The sequence below is a fragment of the Pleurodeles waltl genome, chromosome 6, assembly GCF_031143425.1.
Source record: "Pleurodeles waltl isolate 20211129_DDA chromosome 6, aPleWal1.hap1.20221129, whole genome shotgun sequence".
NCBI classification, from domain to species: domain Eukaryota; kingdom Metazoa; phylum Chordata; class Amphibia; order Caudata; family Salamandridae; genus Pleurodeles; species Pleurodeles waltl.
The window spans coordinates 583308742-583328490 of NC_090445.1; the positions used below are offsets into that span (position 1 = coordinate 583308742).

At 45.0% G+C, this 19749-nt stretch overlaps 1 protein-coding gene across 7 annotated transcripts in view; it reads right to left on the reverse strand.

Annotated features, from left to right (window-relative positions):
* The window catches only part of SCUBE3 (signal peptide, CUB domain and EGF like domain containing 3), a 993478-nt gene that overhangs the window by 801086 nt on the left and 172643 nt on the right, over nucleotides 1-19749 (reverse strand). For 6 of the 7 annotated variants that reach the window (XM_069238811.1, XM_069238810.1, XM_069238808.1 and 3 more), the window contains exon 2: nucleotides 1759-1881. In XM_069238811.1, the coding sequence (XP_069094912.1) occupies nucleotides 1759-1881 (123 nt within the window). Of the gene's footprint in view, nucleotides 1-1688; nucleotides 1882-19749 lie in introns of all 7 variants that reach the window. The other variant, XM_069238807.1, reaches the window with a different exon arrangement.

Below are 19749 nucleotides of genomic sequence, written 5' to 3' on the forward strand. Positions count from 1 at the left end.
GTTGCGCCGCCTCTTATGTACACGCTGAGGACACCCAAATATTCAACTAATGTCCGTCTTTCGCCTTTCAGCTACAATGCCATATTTCCGACTGCCTGATGGACCTCATTGCAGCTCCGTAACACTACTTCTTTTCGAACCCATACCTATTACGCAGAACAGCCTCGCAGGAAACTTTGGCTCGCTTCAACTTCAGCAGAAACTGCTGCCAGATTTCAGGAACAATGGGCCAGATGTATGAAAGGGTTTTACCCATTCTGTCCTTATGGGAAAATGTGTTCGTGCGTATGGCCCAATATTAGCAACAAAATGCACCCGCAGATGCCTTTCCACACACCTGCAGCCTTAATGCAGTAAAGGTGAGTGAAATCGACTATTCCCACAGTCTATTTATTTGAAACACTGCCCTCCTAGTCCCCTCTGCAGCCTCACCTGGCATTAACATACCCCTCTCCACCGTCACCAGCTTGGATGACTTCTTCATGCTGCTGGCTATAGTGCACAAGAAGTCCGGTGCCACAAGGAATCCACTCTTAGTCGATGAACCACCTCACCGCCTGTGAGCCACTAGACAGAAACTCTTCCCCAGCTGTAATGTGAGCAACCGGGCCACTCTGCTTGTTTAGGGTTTTCCTCCACCCATTTGACCACAACAGATGACAAGTATATCTCTGCCTGGAGCATTCACCATGAATTTACACACCTTTCCCGAAATGTCCCTAATGCATAAAGTGTCACGCATGCAGTACCTTATATAATCATGTCTTCTCTCCGTCAAATCCCATAATCAACTTTACCTTTGCTGCAGGACTAAATGTAGTCATTCAATCTGACATGACAACTGTACCGTAATGCGCTATGTAAAGTGTTTCTTGTGGAAAAAGTGGGATTACAAGATACTGCAGTTCGCCATCTGTCCTGAGAGCAGGATGTGCATATTATTAAGAAGGGGCACCTGCTCTTTGGGCGCACAAAGGCAGTATAAAGTGAAGTAATATTGCAGCAGGAGGAATGGCGGTAACTCGAAAACTGAGTGACATGGCCATGAAATGCAAGTAAAAGCACTAGTGATTGGTGTGCTTGGGCTACGTTAACTGGGCATAACATTACAATGGGGAGTGCTCTGTTGAAACACTTCATACCTGTAAAGGGTGTTGGCTGGGCGCAGAATTGCAAAGGACACACACACATGCTACTGAAGTTAGATACCCAAGAGAAACTGGGCTGGGCAATGAATTGCAATGCAGGATGATGTACTCTCGCAGTTTTGTGGGAGTGTAGTGCAAGTTGAGTAGTCACACAATAGCAACAGTGGAGAGAGTTTGCCAGGCACAGAATGGCATAAAGGTGAATCTATTATTACGGTTGAGTACCTGCAAGGACAGTTAGCTGTACATAGCATTGAAGAAGAAGGAAATCTATTACAGCAGGTAAGTACCTGCTTGGAGAGTTAGCTGGGCATTGCACTGCGCTGAGGTAGAGCACTATGACGGCCCAGTACCTATTTGGAAAGTTGCCTGTAGATAGAATTTCAGTAGAGTGAGATCTGTTACAGCAGTTTGGTAGCTACTGTGAGAGTTGGCTGGGCACAGAATTAAATAAAGGGAGTTACTGAAGTTTGATAACTGGGGAGATTTGGCTGGGCATAGAATTGCAGTAGAGGGAGATCTGTTACTGCAGTTCGGTACCTGCGGGGAGAGTTGTCTGGGTGTGGAAGCTCCTGGGCGTCCCAGAATCGCAGGCGAAGGCGGTCTTTACCTTTGCAGTGTCTGCCGTCTCCTGAGTAGCCAGACTTACAGATGCATTTGTAGGACTTTGCTGTGTTCTGACAGATGGCATCGATGTGACAGTTATCTGTTCCTTCAACACATTCATCGATATCTGTGGACAAAAAGGCAGATATGAGATCCTCATGCAATGCTTACGCTAGTGTACATTGCACTCAAGAAGGCACACGTGAAAGCGCAACCTGATTGGTGTCCATACGGCAGTTTAGTAGGTTACACAGGTGTGTAAGTACCGCAAACATCATACCGAAGGTCACACAACAAATGGTAAAGCCAAGGAGGCGCGAAATCAAGGACATATAGCGAATGTACTAATCTAGAAGACTGTAATGTCAAAGGTCACAAAAAGGTGTAGTTAAAATCACTTTGGTTTACGACCAAGCTCAAAAACCGTGTGCATCATTTCTAGTGAAAGAAGGAGTACAAACATTTTCAGTGAAGGGCATATCTAACTTCAGAAAGAGAAAACAAAGGGGGTCATTCTGACCCTGGCGGTAAAATCCGGCAGGGCCAACGACCGCGGGAGCACCGCCAACAGGCTGGCGGTGCTCCCTTGGGCATTCTGACCGCGGCGGTACAGCCGCGGTCAGAAACGGAAAACCGGCGGTGTACCGCCGGTTTTCTGCTGCCCTGGGGAATCCTCCACCATGGGGATTCCGACCCCCATACCGCCATCCTGTTCCTGGCGGTTTTGGCCGCCAGGAACAGGATGGCGGTATGGGGTGTCATGGGGCCCCTGGGGGCCCCTGCAGTGCCCATGCCAATGGCATGGGCACTGCAGGGGCCCCCGTAACAGGGCCCCACCATGATTTTCAGTGTCTGCCATGCAGACACTGAAAATCGCGACGGGTGCAACTGCACCCGTCACACCCTTTCCACTCCGCCGGCTCCATTCGGAGCCGGCATCCTCATGGAAGGGTGTTTCCCGCTGGGCTGGCGGGCGGCCTTCTGGCGGTCGCCCGCCAGCCCAGCGGGAAACCCAGAATACCCGCGGCGGTCTTTTGACCGTGCAGCGGTATTCTGGCGGATCCAGCCAGGCCGGCGGCGGATGACCCCCAAAATGTACTAGCGGAGCACAAAATTTTTTTTCTTTCTTTCTTTTTTCTAAAGTATTGATAATCAAAAAGTCAAAAATTCAAATATGACTATATAATTAGTAAATTGTGATAGACTGTCCACAATCCATATACATTCATATATTATTAACCTCAAGCAATGTAGGTTCTCATAATTTTATATAATGAAAATATTTATTTCAAAAATTGGTGACAATGATAAATTACATACAACACTAGACCCCTACGGTAGACAACCAATCAACATAAAAGACATAATGTAAATAGATACAATAAAAGTCCATAATCTAACACAGAAATAAACTATGAGTCAAAGGACTGGATGATATTTTGTCGAATCCACATGTACCATCAGCCGACACGTGTTTCGTTCACACCTTCGTTGGTATTGCAACGAAGCAACACGGGACGCGGATTGCTATTATGCAGACGTTACGAGGATACAGGACCAACTATAAGCTGATGAACTAAAATTATATTATCAAAAAAATGAAAATCAGTTGCATTTTTTTTGTACATTGAACAAGCTTAGTGCGGACAATACCAAGAGATTTGAATATCATTTGGAGATACAAGTGGTAAATGGAGAGATTAAGCCTTGAAGAAGTCCAATGTGTGGACGATTTTAGATCTCAAAAGTACACGTTGTCATCACATATTGTATATACAAAAATACTTTTTTAATCATTTTGCTTTGCAGCACTCATTTTGTATTACTTGAGTATGAACATCAACTTTGTCAATGCTTGCTTATTTTTTATTTATTTTACGTTTTATATAGAGTGAACAACATAACTGTCAACGCCAGAGTACCTCGATGGATGCAAACATATTAAGTATGAAAACGTATACACAACATGTACAGGTAAAGAACATCAAAATCACAAAAAAATCAACAGTTACATTTGAATAGAAGGCTTTTTCAAGGTCATTTTTATCATGGATAACTTCAAGACTACTATAGGAGGAAATGTGTAGGAAAATGGCTCCCTGTTGCAGTTCCCCCCAACTTTTTGTCTGATATTGATGCTGACTTGACTGAGAAGTGTGCTGGGACCCTGCTAACTAGGCCCCAGCACCAGTGTTCTTTCACAAAAAATGTACCATTGTTTCCACAATTGGCACACCCCGGGCACACAGATAAGTCCCTTGTAAAAGGTACCAGTGGTACAAAGGGCCCTGTGACCAGGGAAGGTCTCTAAGGGCTGCAGCATGTGTTGTACCACCCTTAGGGACCCCTCACCTAAGACATGCACACTGCCATTGCAGATTGTGTGTATTGGTGGGGAGAAAAGGGCAAAGTCGACATGGCATCCCCCTCAGGGTGCCATGCACACACAATACTGCCTGTGGCATAGGTAAGTCACCCCTCTAGCAGGCCTTACAGCCCTAAGGCAGGGTGTACTATACCACAGGTGAGGGCTTACCTGCATGAGCAATATGCCCCTACAGTGTCTAAGTCCACTCTTAGACATTGTACGTACACTGTGGCCATATTAAGTATACGGTCTAGGAGATTGTCAAAACTGAACTCCACAGCTCCATAATAGCTACACTGAATACTGGGAAGTTTGGTATCAAACTTCTCAGAACAATAAACCCTCGCTGATGCCAGTGTTGGATTTATTAAAAAATGCAACCAGAAGGCATCTTAGAGATGCCCCCTGTATTTTACCCAATCCTTCAGTGCAGACTGACTGGTCTGTGCCAGCCTGCTGCTGAGAGATTAGTTTCTGTCCCCCTGGGGTGAGAGCCTTTGTGCTCTCTGAGAACAGAAACAAAGCCTGCACTGGGTGGAGGTGACTAACACCTCCCCCCTGCAGGAACTGTAACACCTAGCAGTGAATCTCAAAGGCTCAGGCTTTGTGTTACAATGCCCCAGGGCACTCCAGCTAGTGGAGATGCCCGCCTCCTGGACACAGCCCCCAATTTTGGCAGCAAGTCCAGGGGAGATAATGAGAAAAACAAGGAGTCACCCACCAGTCAGGACAGCCCCTAAGGTGTCCTGAGCTGAGGTGACCCCGGCCTTTAGAAATCCTGCATCTTGATCTTGGAGGATTCCTCCAGTAGGAATAGGGATGTTCCCCCCTTCCCTCAGGGAGGTGGTACAAGGAGGGTGTAGCCACCCTCAAGGACAGTAGCCATTTGCTACTGCCCCCCCCCAGACCTAAACACACCCTTAAAATGAGTATTTAGGGGCACCCCAGAACCCAGGAAATCAGATTCCTGCAACCTGAAGAAACAAGAAGGACTGCTGACCTACAAGCCTGCAGGGAAGACGGAAGACATCAACTGCCCTACCGGCCTGTCTCCAACTTCAACTTCAACTCCAACTTCAAATCCATCTTCGAAAACCTGCAACCAGTGACGCATCCGACAGGGACCAGCGACCTCTGAAGCCTCAGAGGACTGCCCTGGACTAAAGGACCAAGAAACTCCAGTGAGCAGCGGATCTGCTCAAAACCAGCAACTTCTTTGCAACAAAGAAGCAACTTTCCAAGTTTTCACATTTCCCGCCGGAAGTGTGAGACTTCACACTCTGCATCCGACACCCCCGGCTCGAGATCCAGAGAACCAACACCACAGGGAAGACTCCCCGGCGACTGCGACCTTGTGAGTAGTCCGAGACGACCCCCCTGGGCCTCCACAGTGACGCCTGCAGAGAGAATCCAGAGGCTCTACTTGACCGCAACTGCCTGTAACAAGGGACCCGACGCCTGGACTAAGCACTGCACCCGCAGCCCCCAGGACCTGAAGGAACTGAACCTCAATGCAGGAGTGACCCGCAGGCGACCCTCTGCCTAGCCCAGGTGGTGGCTGGCCCGAGAAGCCCCCCTGTGCCTGCCTGCACCGCTAGAGTGACCCCCGGGTCCCTCCATTGTTTCCTATCTGAAACCCGACGCCTGATTTGCCCCTGTGCCGCTGAGGGTGTGTTTTGTGTGCCTACCTGTGTCCCCACCAGTGCTCTACAAAACCCCCCTGGTCTACCCCCTGAGGACGCAGATACTTACTTGCTGGCAGACTGGAACCAGAGCACCCCTGTTCTCCATAGGCAACTATGTGTTTTGGGCACCACTTTGACCTCTGCACCTGACCAGCCCTGAGCTGCTGGTGTGGTAACTTTGGGGTTGCCCTGAACCCCCAACGGTGGGCTGCCAGTGCCCAGGAACTGAGACTTGTAATTGTTTTACTTACCTCACAAACTAACCAATACTTACCTAACTAAGAAAATGTTTTTTTCTATATAAAAACCTATTGGCCTGGAGTAAGCTTTGAGTGTGTGTTCCTCATTTATTGCCTGTGTGTGTGTACAATAAATGCTTAACACTACCCTCTGATAAGCCTACTGCTTGACCACACTTTTTCATCCAGCAAAATAGAGCATTAGAATGATCTAATTTTTCCACTATCTTACCTCTAAGGGGAACCCTTGGACTCTGTGCACACTATCTCTTACTTTGAGATAGTATATACAGAACCAACTTCCTACAAAGTGGTTCTCTTTATTCTCTGTTTCCGTTCAAATGATGTAATGTCCTTGAGATAGCATGAGGTCAATTAAAGGCTGGGAGTGGGTTTTAACCCAGTATTCTAGATTAGTATGCCTGGCGTACTGAGACTCATAACGTCTTTAATTTCAGTCTTGTATTCTGCAACCGATCTGCAATTCTGCCGCATTTATTTTAGGGTGTCATGTGTTAGAGGTTTGAATATTTATTTGAATAAGATTGGTTGTGTTTTGTTAATCAGCTTTGTGAGTTTTGTCTTTACCTGTAGCACACTAAGTAGCTGGAAGTCTACAGGGTTTCACTTTATTTGTATAAGGGTATTGCAATTCATGTACGTTATAGTATTTCTACTTGGTAGTGAGTCTGTGGTGACTGGAGCAATATGCTCACATAAGTTGCTGGCTGAGGTCATAGTTTAATTAGTAGTAAAAGAGTTTGTCAGGGTTGGCGTGTCATGTAGCCCTTGCTTAGTGCTGTATCTCATGTTGTCCTCTTTGTAAAGAGAGCTATGTGTTTTGTCTTACGTTGTGATAGCACGATCCTCGTGGCATGTGTGTTTCGTGCTGGTGTTTTGTGCATTTGTAGGTTGCTGTAGACTGAACATGGAGGTTCTAAAGTTTGCAGACGGAAACACAAGAGAGCTCTTGCACCAGACCTAGAACACATACACACTATGCTACTGGAACCAAGCTGCACCCGACTGAAGAGTCCCAATCAGGGAAAGCCATCTTGGGTTGATTGTTTTGGGGTTCAGAAGACCTGTCCTGGCAGTTTGGGCTGAACTGCTCGTACTGGAGCAGTGTCAACCTGAATTTGCATATGGCTGCGTCCTAAACTGAGATGGCATGGTGGGCAAAATAACAATGGACTGGGATGTGTAATTACCAGTGGCTGAGATTAATTCAAGCATTGCGTCCATAACTTTTTTGTATACCCTAGTGCGACACCTTAAGTACCATGGGTATGCCCAGACATGGGCCCCATGCTCACTGTGCCACTGGAACCAAGCTGCACCCAAATGATGAACCCCAATCAGGGGGAAACTAGTGTTGGGTTGCTTGTGTTCTGGTTCAGAGAGAACCTGGCTTTGCAGCACAGGCTGGACTGTTCATATTGGAGTTGGGTTAAGACTCATTTGCACATGGCCCGGTCCAAACAGAGGTTGAGTGTTGTGCAAAAAAACGATGGACTGATATGTGCAATTCAAGCATTCCATCTATCACTTTTTGTTGGTGATATGAGACTTGTGGAGCTTCTACTCTCTTCCATTTGTCACCCTGGAACTCTTCTCACTGTGTGGGTGAAGTGTGGCACAAGCCTGTGTCATCCAGTATTGCTGCATGATTTTGTAAGACATGAAGGAGAAGAGCCTCTCCAGATCTCAATATGGTTCTTCATCTTCAAGGTCTCCGGAGAAGAGGAGATCTCACTCCCATAAAAAGAAATAAGGAAAGCACTGCAAGGAGTGCTCTGTTTCTTGGTTCTCCAGCTTCTATAGATGGCTCTGCATCTCCTGCTCCAAGCCTGGGCCTTTATTCTACAGCTTTTCCTTCTATGACAAGCAACCACTGAAGGTACAAAGCATGCTGCCCTTGATATTAGGCTTCCTGCTTAATTTTCACCCAAAAAGCCTCATCTGGGAGGCACTGACCCTGCTTCTGAGGAGGAGGGGTATTCAGTCTATTAGGTGTACTAGATTGTGACTTACTAGGAAAAAATATCTAGAGTGACTGTTGAATGCCATTGCCTCAGACATTATGATTAATATACCTCTACAGATGTCCCAAGGCATGTACTTCTGGAGAGAACTGCTGTGGTTGAAGGTCTAATACTCTTGACGAGTATTAAAGAGTTCACTTTACAGAAATGGGCTCAACCAGAAAAAATGTTGGTAACTAGATATACCCTTTGTAAGATATGGAGGAAGTGTTTTTTGAGACTTTAAATTTGGATTATCTTCTCTCCAGCGTTGTGGGGCACACTAGTGCCTCTACAGAGGACGCAGTTCCCATTGATTCCCTAGATAAGAAGATGGAATGCCATGAAGTGAATTCCTCCTGCATCAATGTTTGAATTAAAATCTGAAGCTTATGCAGTACGCAAAGTACAGTATTTATTGAAGGACTGTCATGTTTTCATCCAGCTATCAATGATGGAGCAGCTAGTGGTCCAATGCTTGAGATGATGGGGAAGCAGATGCAGTTGGTTTCATATGTCGTGAATGATGGTCTGAAGGTGTTGGGTTTGATGACAGCTTCCGCGGTTTGATGACAGCCTCAGGAGTAGTAGCACGATACCAGTGCTGGATTCAGTCATGGAAAGAGGGTGCAGCACAAACGTCTTTCCTTTTAAAACTTCCTTTTCCAGGTCAGAAACATTTGGGTCAGTAGTTTGGTGAGATGGTGAAATTCACTGCTCATGAAGCACTACTGAAACCTTTTAATGCTAGTCCTCCACCACACCATGGCCACATTCTTCCAGGAGACTCAATCTCCTCATTCAAAGCCACATTCCAACTTCTGCTGTGGTTTCAAAGGTCAAGGCATGGATCATGTCAACTGTACAGGGAGAGGCTGTTCTTCCTTTCCACCCAAGAAGCCCTCCTGACTTTCTGAGGGCAAATGTCCCTGAACTTCAAATGAAGTCCTTCGCATTAGGGGTTTGTCTATTAGCCCTCTCAAAAGGACAAGAGGGTTCTACTTCCGACTGTATGTTGACAGTGGTCTTAGGTGGCTATATCCTCAAATTCTCATCCATTGTTCAGGATACAGGGTTGAGGATCCAGCCCCTCAAGAAACACATTTTGTGTAGGGAATCTTTAAGCTTTCAGAGAAAGAAGCAAAAATTAAGGTGCCTCAAGATGAAGTTGAGACAGTGTTTTACCTGGATTCTAGTTCCAAAGCCAGATGAATCCTTCTGCCCACTAATCAACATAGAAGTACTAAAATCTTTCATACATATCATCCAGTTTCGAATGATCTCTTTTCAGAACATTATTCTCATGATGTCTCCAGGCGACTATATAACTTCTACGGAAACATAGTTTAATATTTCATAGCCTTATCTCATCAGACATGTTGCTGTCCCTTGGGGGGCAGGTCTAAGGAAGCTTATGTGGTGCACGCTATGGCCTGCATCTGGCGGGGGAGCGAAAGGGAAGGAGGACTATGACGAAAAAGAGCTGGACCCAGAGTAATGAAGTTTACCATCAAGTAACCTGGCCATTAATTTAGATTTGTCAACTTTCACTAGTTTGGATTGTGTATGTATACTATGACTGAGCGCGTGACAGGAAATATTGTTTAGGTGGACTTCTTTTTAGCTCCTTAAAGGTCAGTAGTGCTACAGACCGAGCAAAAGCTTTCAGTATTGGGTGTACTAAATGCTAATGTCTCTGGTTGGGGCTTTTCAAACGAGCAAAGAAGAGAAGGGGTGATATGAAGAACCTGCAGATGTTCATAAAAATAGCTAATAGAGGTTTTCTTGAGAAAAAGCAACTAGGGGAGGTCGTTGAAGGAGCAAAGAGAAGGGCTCATTCAAATTGTTAACAAAGAGGGGACCATATGACGTGCCAACAGAGGGTGATTTATATAAGGCACCAACAAAGGCACCACCAGTCATAACAACCAGCACAGGGAGTCATAAGCACTGCCAACATAGATGGTCATAAAAGTGCCAATACACAGACGAACATCATCATGGGAGTCAACAGAAGAGGTCCTACAAAGTGCCCAGAGAGAGAGACAATTTAAGAACCAGCTTTATGGCGGGGTGTCATACAAACAGCCAACAAAAGCCGGTCTTACGAAGACTCAACAGAAAGGTCATTGGAGGAGTCAAAATAAGGTGCCATATGAATAGACTGCAAAGGTGAATAAACAAAGTGGCAAAAAAGAGGCTCATCTGAAGTATCAAAAGAAGGAGTTATAAATTGAGTTAACCAAAGGGATGTGACTAAAAGCCTGTAATGATGTCATACGAGCATTCCAAATCAGTGGTCGTACAAAGAGACAACTGAAATCTCTGGTAAGGTTGTGGGTTAAAGCCCAATATGCACTTATCACTTTGGACCATAAAGTGTATTAAGTAAAACCTTTGAAGGCTCATTTGATCAAACAGCAGATGGCCTTCTTACTAAAACACTTATTTTTCATACGCAGGATGACGCAAATCCTAAAATGCCTTCTGGCTGCTTTCTCTTCACCTGCGCAAAAGACTGAAAACAGCACGAGTGTAGGCTGGGAGTGTCAGCCACTAAAACGAAAGGAATGCCACAAGAAGACTTTCCTTGAGTAGACATCAGTCAACACTTCTGATGACACACTTCAAATCAATGGTGCGTTTCGCATGTAAAAAGATGAACAATGTGAACTTTAAGTGGGGACTGTCTGCAAGCTGGAATGACATGGGAAACTCTAGACGCTTGGGTAAGTAGGTAATCCGTCCATCAGCACACAACGTCTCTTATCACAGGGAAGGAGAGGGGGGCGAGTGCCTTAAGGTACAAAGCAGAAGTCTTTAGAGATATGCAAACAGCTTCCTAAACAGTCGAAGACCCAGGCCTTGGAATTCCGATTCGAGCTCTTTGATTATGTATGAAGCAAAGCCCCAGTTGCACTGAGGGAAACAGAACAAGAAAAACGTTTAAGGGACACTGCCATAATTTATCACATCATTTTGCCCCATTCCCTCCAGAAGTCAACTTTAAAATATCGGTAAACTGAAGGACCTGGCTACCAGCAACTGTTACGATTCTGAGCTTCTCACCGGCTGGAGAGGTTCTTTGTGCCGCAATACATAAAGGGTATCTTCTTTCTAAAGAAAGGGCAAACTGAGGATTTTTAATGGAGGCGGTGCGGGTGAGGTCTGAAGAAATGGCACTGTTGACAACTCAAATTTGAAGGCAGGCTTTCGATACCCTCAATCCTCGATGCCTTAGGAAAAAAGTAATTGATAGAATATGACATATACTATAAATGAATATAGAAATAGAAAAGAAAGAGCATAACGATTCCACATGTAATTCAGACATACAGAATACGGAATACACTGCAGAGCTATCACCCCGCAGATATCACTTAAAAGCTCTTGCCTTCCAGGGAAGAGCACCTATCGCTCAGATTGTGCAGATCTTGCAGGCATAAGCATTACATAGTAAAGCTACACATCAGCTCACACAGATTTTACACGTTAACTTTCAGACCACTGCATTATATATTAGCTTCCACCAGCCGTGTACGCACAAGTCTCACACAGAAAAGCTGTCGTTCAAGTTGCACAGAAATGTATACCAAAGACAGCAGATGTTTTAGATGGCAAACCGGAAGGCATCAGATGATTGTCTAATCGCTTGAAGTTCACACAATTTATATATTCAATCTTCAGACAACGAAGCAGATAAATTAACTACCTGGTTAGCACTCAGACTATACTTGACCTGAGCCTGATCTCAGGTTTAGGTCAAATGAGGCAAAACGCTCTGACTGTAGAGACCTGACAATCTGAGGTTTTAGTCATTAGGGCTATATTTCGGGTTAATCAGAGAAAGAGGCTACGGATTCAAACGGCGGACACCCCTTAACAGAACCCGAGCTCTCATGCTCAAACGCCAAAGCTAAGACTCGAGTAACATAAAACAAACATGCTTTTGACTGAAAACAGAAGAACTATTTTCAGGCTACACAGAAGACACTATTGCTTCAAGGAGTAGAAGTATCTCACAACCAACAGAGCACGCACGATCTCTTAGATTACAATATATAGCCGTCTGAATACACTACACTGACAACACAATTGAATAACTATAGGTTATATTAACCAAGTGAGTTGCTCGGAATTACAATTGAGGCTAGCTAGAAGCTTGGAATTCGTTACTTCAACCGGCATCCCCCATCAGCTCTCTACTCTATTGTATGCAATCCCTGATGGAAGTTGAATCACGGATTTTCAGTTTTCAGAGATAACTTTGATCATTTTGATTTCAACTAAATCAGAATGTTATAAGTGTGGTGATATTATGGCTTCATGTACAATTTCTGGCTCACCCTGACTTATTCTCTGACTCACCCTGGCACTTTCTCATCTAGTCAAGCTATATACCATCTCTTACCCTTTCTCCTTTTCTCTCTCTGTTCTGTCTTCACTTCCTTCCTTTCTTTTCTCTCTTTCATTGGCCTGACTCACTGATCTAAAGGCTACCTTATAAAACGGGATTTCTCAGCAAATCAAAACCCTCTACCCTTGCACACTTTGTCAAAATATGTATTCAAGAGGGAACTCTAGCACTGCTGTTCTTGCAAACAGGTGTCTCACAAAGAGATCCAGACGTTCCACAGCATCTAGTGCTGTTGTGAATGGCAATATGATAGCTGTTACAACATTACAGCTTTTTGAAATTTCATTTTGGAACCAGTTTCAAAACTGTGAAAAATTCTAGGGACCATAAAAAGCCAATAGGCCTCGCCTTTAAAAGGCAAACGTCAAACAATGGCTTTAACAATGTTTGATTGCATTGGCGCTCTGTACATATCTGTTGTCTTTTTAATTTACCACACTAAAAGTGGCTGCCGGACATGTTAGAAGAGTAAATTAAAAATGGCTGCTGGTACATCACAACTTAAGTGTACACATGCGCACACAAGTCAACCATCTTGGAATGGTAAAAAGTAATTTTTCACCATTTCAAGATGGGCACCAAATGCATGTGTGAATTCTGACTGAACTATAATTGACTACCATTGACTGTTCATTGAACATTAGGCATGACAAATCCAAGCATATTGATGAATGATAAGATATTATGGAATGTATAAATCGATCAGCCCATCGAGGCTACAAAATTACAAAAAAAAAGTGGGGAAATCCAAATTAACACGAATTTACTTAATTTGGAGATAACGATTCAACACATATATATAGGTATATATCAAACACCGATTAAAATCAAGAGAATGGGAATGATGGGGTGAGAGAACACGTGGAAATATGTATGCAGAAAATGGACTGTGCAGTGACATGCCTCTTGGGATTAGGAGACGTGAAATATACCCTTGAAAGGACGAATGGACTCAAGTTGGTGGCTGAAGGCTAAAAAATGGGAAGGAATGTCCTTTCATGCACATTAATATACATGAATTATTTGTATTTGTTAAATGTTGTATCAACCCCATAGGACAATTACAATTTCCAATAGGTGGGAACGTTCATTTTGACTGCTTACATGTTCCATGATGGCGACTGCCATATAAACCATTTGATAGTCAATGTGAGAACACTAGTGCGTCTATGATACTGAATGTTATGCACTTAAGTGGGCTGAACCAATGTTTGGTATCCATGATCAAGGAATTTGCAAGTGAAACATGTTGGAAACACAGAATACGCTTTTGGGAAAGCATGAATAAAAGCTAGTAGACTGGTAATCGGTGTGCATGTTTTGCTTATCACTACGGTGAGGGTATGAGGATAAATTAAAAACGGGTATCTGCTCCCTACATGCACCACCTCTGAGAGGGAATGCAGGAGGTCTGCGATAAACAGGAAATTAAATCTCTCGCTCTCTCTCTCTATATATATATATATGTATAAATAAATATATATATATGTATAAAAATGAAATGAAAAAGGTTTACGATTAGTTATAGTTAAGAAAACTTAATTTATTGTTTCTATACAAAACCAACTTAAACAACACAAATATTAGAAATTCTAAAGTTACAGTTATAATTATCAGCTATATTTTGCACCACACCCAAAAATGTATATAACTCACACACCTCTGTACAGAATGTTCTCAGCTTGCTAGAAACAGTAAATGAACTACGACTCGTGCCTCACTGCTTATATGCTTTCATATTACATCACTCATAGCATGGTAAATAATAGCACTCATAACATGATCCAAGACATTGACATTTTTGGACTTGGCTATATCTTTGGTGTCGTTTGACAAATCTTGACGAAATTTTCCCAAAACAAAGTTTCCTCTAGGGTCTTGTTGTGCATGGAAATTTCAGGGTTATCTGTCAAGTGGGGGCTGAGAAAAAGGGGGGGTAAAAAAAAGTGGGCATGCCATGCTAATTTCTATAGAGATTTTAGACACAACAGCAGCCCGAACCACTGAACACAGTTACACCTAATTTGTCCAGAAAGCACGCTTTTCGTTATTTTGTGTAAATCTGTTTAGTAGTTTTTGAGATATTAAACAAAAAAGAAATTTGTATATCTGGGAAGAGCCTAGGCACAGATTTCATGGTGAGATCTGATTGGCTGTCAGCACTTCAATCAGAAAGTGATGGCAACCATCTTGGGACCAATATACACAATAGCACCCACTGAAATGCATAGTAGTAAATGGCAGGTTTTGAGGGTCACAAAATGGAGAACATGTCAAGGGTGATAACAGATTTTAGTTACAATATAAATCATTTCTGTCTAAAGTGATTTAACCCCACGAAAAAGCCTTCTGCTGGGATTTCATGAATCATGTTTTGAGAGCAAACTGTTTTCTCATGATTTTCCCATAGAGGCTATGGATGGTGCTAAAGAAGCTAAAATGAGAGCATATTTTCTGTAAATTCACATTATCTTCCTCAGTCATATGAGAATGAAGTCTGACATTCTCATTAAACATATATGTCCATTAGGAGCAGCCTGTCAGTTGATTCCCTTGTGTTCTACTGCAGTCTCCTAGAGCGCTAACAGTCCTTCTTATGACAAAAGTGTGGCACACCAGAAACCATCTTGTTTGAATCAAACTGGTAAAACTTAAAACATTTATTTAGAAAGGAACAAAATGAGGGGGTTCATTTTGTGATAGAAATTATGGTTAGTGCTGTAGAAAGAAAAATTAGGACACAATTTAAGAGAGTTCTCAAATATTTTCCTTTTCTATTTCATTACAAATTCTGACATGGAGACTGAAACATGCACTTTCAACACCAACAGCAGACTACCAGTTAACTCCTTGGTGATCAGCAGTTTACTACAGTGTTCTAATGAGCAACTAGAATGCTAACATTCTGAACTTATGCCTAAAGTGTGGCACAACTGATTGCCATCTTGATGGGATCAAAGTGGATAACTGAAAGCATTATTTACTAAGGATACTGCAGTAAATGAGGAGATTAGGGAACTTCATAACAAATAAGTCTCCCAAGATGGCCAGCAGAGAAAAAACGCCTAAATGTAGCACAAACATCACCTAAATGTAGCCCAGTTACAGCCCAATGACAGAAGCATCAGTCATGACCGTGGCCACCGCAGGCAGCAGTGAAAACGGCCTTCCTTGAGAAGGTTGCCGTCCACAGCCCACCATCGTAGATCCGCTGCAGCGTCTCTGGAGATCCCCTTTGTGTTGAAACCACTGTTTGCGGAGGCACCATTGGAGAGCCCTCATGTGCCAATGTGCATGAGTGACCAACAGAATGCAAGAAGCGAACAGACCGAGCAGGCATAAGACCTTGAGGACTGGAACAACCGCTCTATTTTGAAACATTGGAATCAACGACTGGATGTCCTGTATCCGCTGAGGTGGAGGGTAGGCCCGATTCAATGTAGTATCCAGTACTGCCCCTATGAATAGGAGGCGTTGAGAGGGCTCCAGGGGAGACTTGGGTACATTTATCGTAAAACCCAGACTGAACAACAACTGAGTTGTCATCTGCAAGTGACGCAAGACAAGCTCTGGAGACTTGGCTTTGATCAACCAATCGTCCAGGTAAGGGAATACCGATATCCCCTTCCTTCTGAGACTTGCTGCCACCACTGTCATCACCTTCGTGAAGACTCGAGGTGCTGAAGTAAGACCAAACTGAAGGACCGCAAACTGGTAGTGTTGCGACTCTACCACAAACTGGAGATACTTACTGTGCGACTTGAGTATAGGGATATGAAAGTAAGCATCCTGCAAGTCGACAGACACCATCCAATCTTCTTTGTTCAATGCCAGAAGTACCTGTGCCAGAGTCAGCATCTTGAACTTTTCCTGTTTGGGGAACCAATTCAAAAGCCTCAGGTCTAGGATTGGTCTCAAACGACCGTCCTTCTTGGGGATCAGGAAGTATCTTGACTAACAAACCTGACCCCTTTCCTGCTCTTGAACCAACTCCACTGCACCTTTTGACAACAGGATCTGAACCTCCTGCTGCAACAACAGAAGATGGTCTTCTGAACAAAACGAGGGACGGGGAGGGATGGGAGGGGGAAACTCCTGAAAAGGGAGAGCATATCCTTTCCTCACCATGTTCAGAACCCAGGAGTCTGATGTAATTAACTCCCACTCATGGAGAAAAAGACGTAATCTTCCCCCTACAGGAGAAGCGTGGTCGAAAATGGGGAGAAAACTAGGGCTGCTTCCCTTGTTGTTGCCCTCCAGAGGAAGAGGATGATGCAGGGTGCTGCTGGGTGGCCCCTCTTGTCCGAACCCTCCCTCGCTCTCTAAAGGATCTATATGGGAGTCTGGCAGGCTGTTGGACCGTGGACTGGGGTCTCCCAAGGTAAACGGCTCCATGCCCAAACCCCCTGAACCTCCAAAAGGACCTGAAAGGGGTAGCAGAGGAGGCTTGCAGACCCAAACACTTCGCTGTGGCCTGACTGTCTTTAAAGCGCTCTAGGGCAGAGTCAGCTTTATCACCAAAAAGTTTTTCCCCATCAAAGGGCAAGTCCAATAGAGCAGTCTGCACTTCAGAGGAAAACCTGAGGACCTCAACCATGCGTACCTCCTGGTAGCAATAGAGGTACCAATTGCCCTGGGCACCGAGTTTGTGGAATCCAGGCCACACTGGATTATCTGTCTTGCTGCAGCCTGAGCATCCAATAGGAGTTCACCAAATTGTCCCTGCACCTCCTGCGGAAGGTCAGGAACCATAACCCTAGCCGAATCCATCAGGGCGTGGACGTATCTGCCAAGAACACAGGTAGCATTCGCCGCCTTGAGAGCCGTACTGCAAAAAGAGAAAGTTTTCTTCGCCGACTGCTCTATCCTTTTGGATTCCCTGTCTGATGGAATCACAGGGAATTGGGCGACGTCGATGACACTGGCTTCAAAACTGTAAGGCGCGGAACAGAAGAGGTTGGCTTCTGTCTAATCCGATATCCAGATACGGCGCCGGAGCGGATCCCAACGGCGCCATGGACACTTGAGGCTCCATCATCGTCGTCGACTGACGGGGCGATGAGATCAGCGCCATAGGTCTGGAAGGCGACTTCATCAGAACTGCAGGACCTCGAGGCGACGTCATCGGCGCCGAACCGGCACCCTCAGCCAGATAGAAGGGCATAAACGGCGCTGCCTTGTAATGAGCCAGGGAGCCCAACGAAAATGCTAACGGACCCGTGGGACCAGCCGGTGCACCAGCAGGGGCCATACCATTAAACATCGAAAACATGGCATTTAAAAATGCCTCTGGATCCGCCCACGAAACCAGGAAGGCACGATACCGCTAGTCTCCATGTTGCACTTGCGCTTGCTGAACATCCGAATCATGTGCAGCAGGTGAAAATCGAGGACTCTCCGGAGGTGCAACTACCTCGAAGACCGACGGCACTGGAGAAGCCTGAGGGCTCTGAGGTTGTGGAGTCACAGTCGGACTAACCTCCCACGTCATGCGCCACCGCCGAGATGGAGACCTTGATCTTGAATGGCTCCGAGCCGAACGACGCCGATAGTCATGACAACGTTGCTTCTTGCGTCTCTTCGACGAAGCATGGGAAGAGGATCTGTGATGACTTTTATGCCCCTTCTTTGCCTTGGCCAAAAAGAGCTTGGCCTCCCTCTCTTTCAGAGCTTTAGGATTCATGCTCTGGCAGGAAACACACTCCTCAACGTCATGCTCGGAGGCAAACATCATGAGGGTCAGTAACCGAAATGCGACCCCCGCACTCTTGGTATGGCTTAAATCCCGACTTCCTAGGAGGAGACATTGTTACCAGAAACCGGCATGTAACTAGTAACAAGATGGAACACCTCCAACAGCAGCGAGAGCTAGGAGAAAACTGTTAGCATGGAAGGCACGGAAAAAAGGGAACTGACGTCAGCACGCCGGCGAGGACCTCTTATTGGCACGGTGAGGTCAGACGGAGTCGCCTGGAGCCGTGCAATTGTGACGTCCTCGTCAATGTAGAGAGCTGGGAAGAAGATTTTCCATCGGATGCTGGCGCATAGGAGAATTCATAAGGTGAGGAATCCACAGGTAGTTGTATCCATCAGAAGTGCATGTGCTGACTTCTGTATGAGACGTTTCTATAAGGGTGCCAGAAAGCAAAAAAAAAACTTCTATGGCCTGGTATCAAATCCTACTTGGCCAATTGAAACAATCACAATGTGAGCAGACACTGAGATATTAACTTAATTCAACTGTGCCCTTGTGCAGCTGAGGCAGCTCAGTGAAGGTGCGGGCCGGGATATAGGTGGGACAGTGGGCCATTCAGAGGACCGAATGCACAGTCTGTCACCATTAAAGAGGAGGCAGGGGACTATACTCCTCCCCCATCACTAGCATGACACTTCAGGTCTGGGATTCAGTCGCTATTAAAAGCAGACTTACATCTTTCCCTTCCTCCATGACACGATATGCGCTAATCTAGACTTTGCCCATGGCCTGAATTCAGAGTGCTTTCACAGATGGCATACCTGAGACTGCAATAGAGTAGGGCGCTTATTCGATTTAGATGGCATCATTCCTTTTGATCGCCTGCAAGAACACTATGGGCTTACAGAGACATACAGAATGACATATTTACATGTTAGACACTGGGTGCTTCAGCCGACAGACAGACCCCTAGTAGCGAGACCACTCATGGCATTTGAAAAATGGTTAACACTTAAGAAGGATGATAATTGATTGATCTCTGAACTTTACACGCATCTCACTGCCATAGCACAGGCACCCAAAACTAAAGGACAACGAAGGTGGGAGGCAAAATAGAGAGAGAACTGATGGAAGAGGAATGAGGAGACATACAATATAGGGCTCACCATACCTCCTATAGTGCGTCAGGTACAGAAGCAGCCTACAAAATTGCCTCAAATTGGTATTATACCCCAGCACGAGTCCACGCATGGAACCCTTCCAAACCAGAGACCTGCTGGAGAGGGGGCAGTAACACGAGCACACTTATTATGGCACTGCCCCAAGCTGAAGCGATAAAGGAGCACCATCTTAGACTAAATTGACAAAACATTCCACACAGAGATCTCTAGACTGCCGACATATGTTATACTCGGCTTATTGAATCCACTAACTTTTCATTTACGATCACTTAGAGGGTGTCAGATGGCTATCGCCCTTAACGCTGTCCATCAGACTATACTGTCACACTGGGGTATGGATAGAGTCCCACACCTCTTGGCTATATAAACTATGGTACATGCTAGGA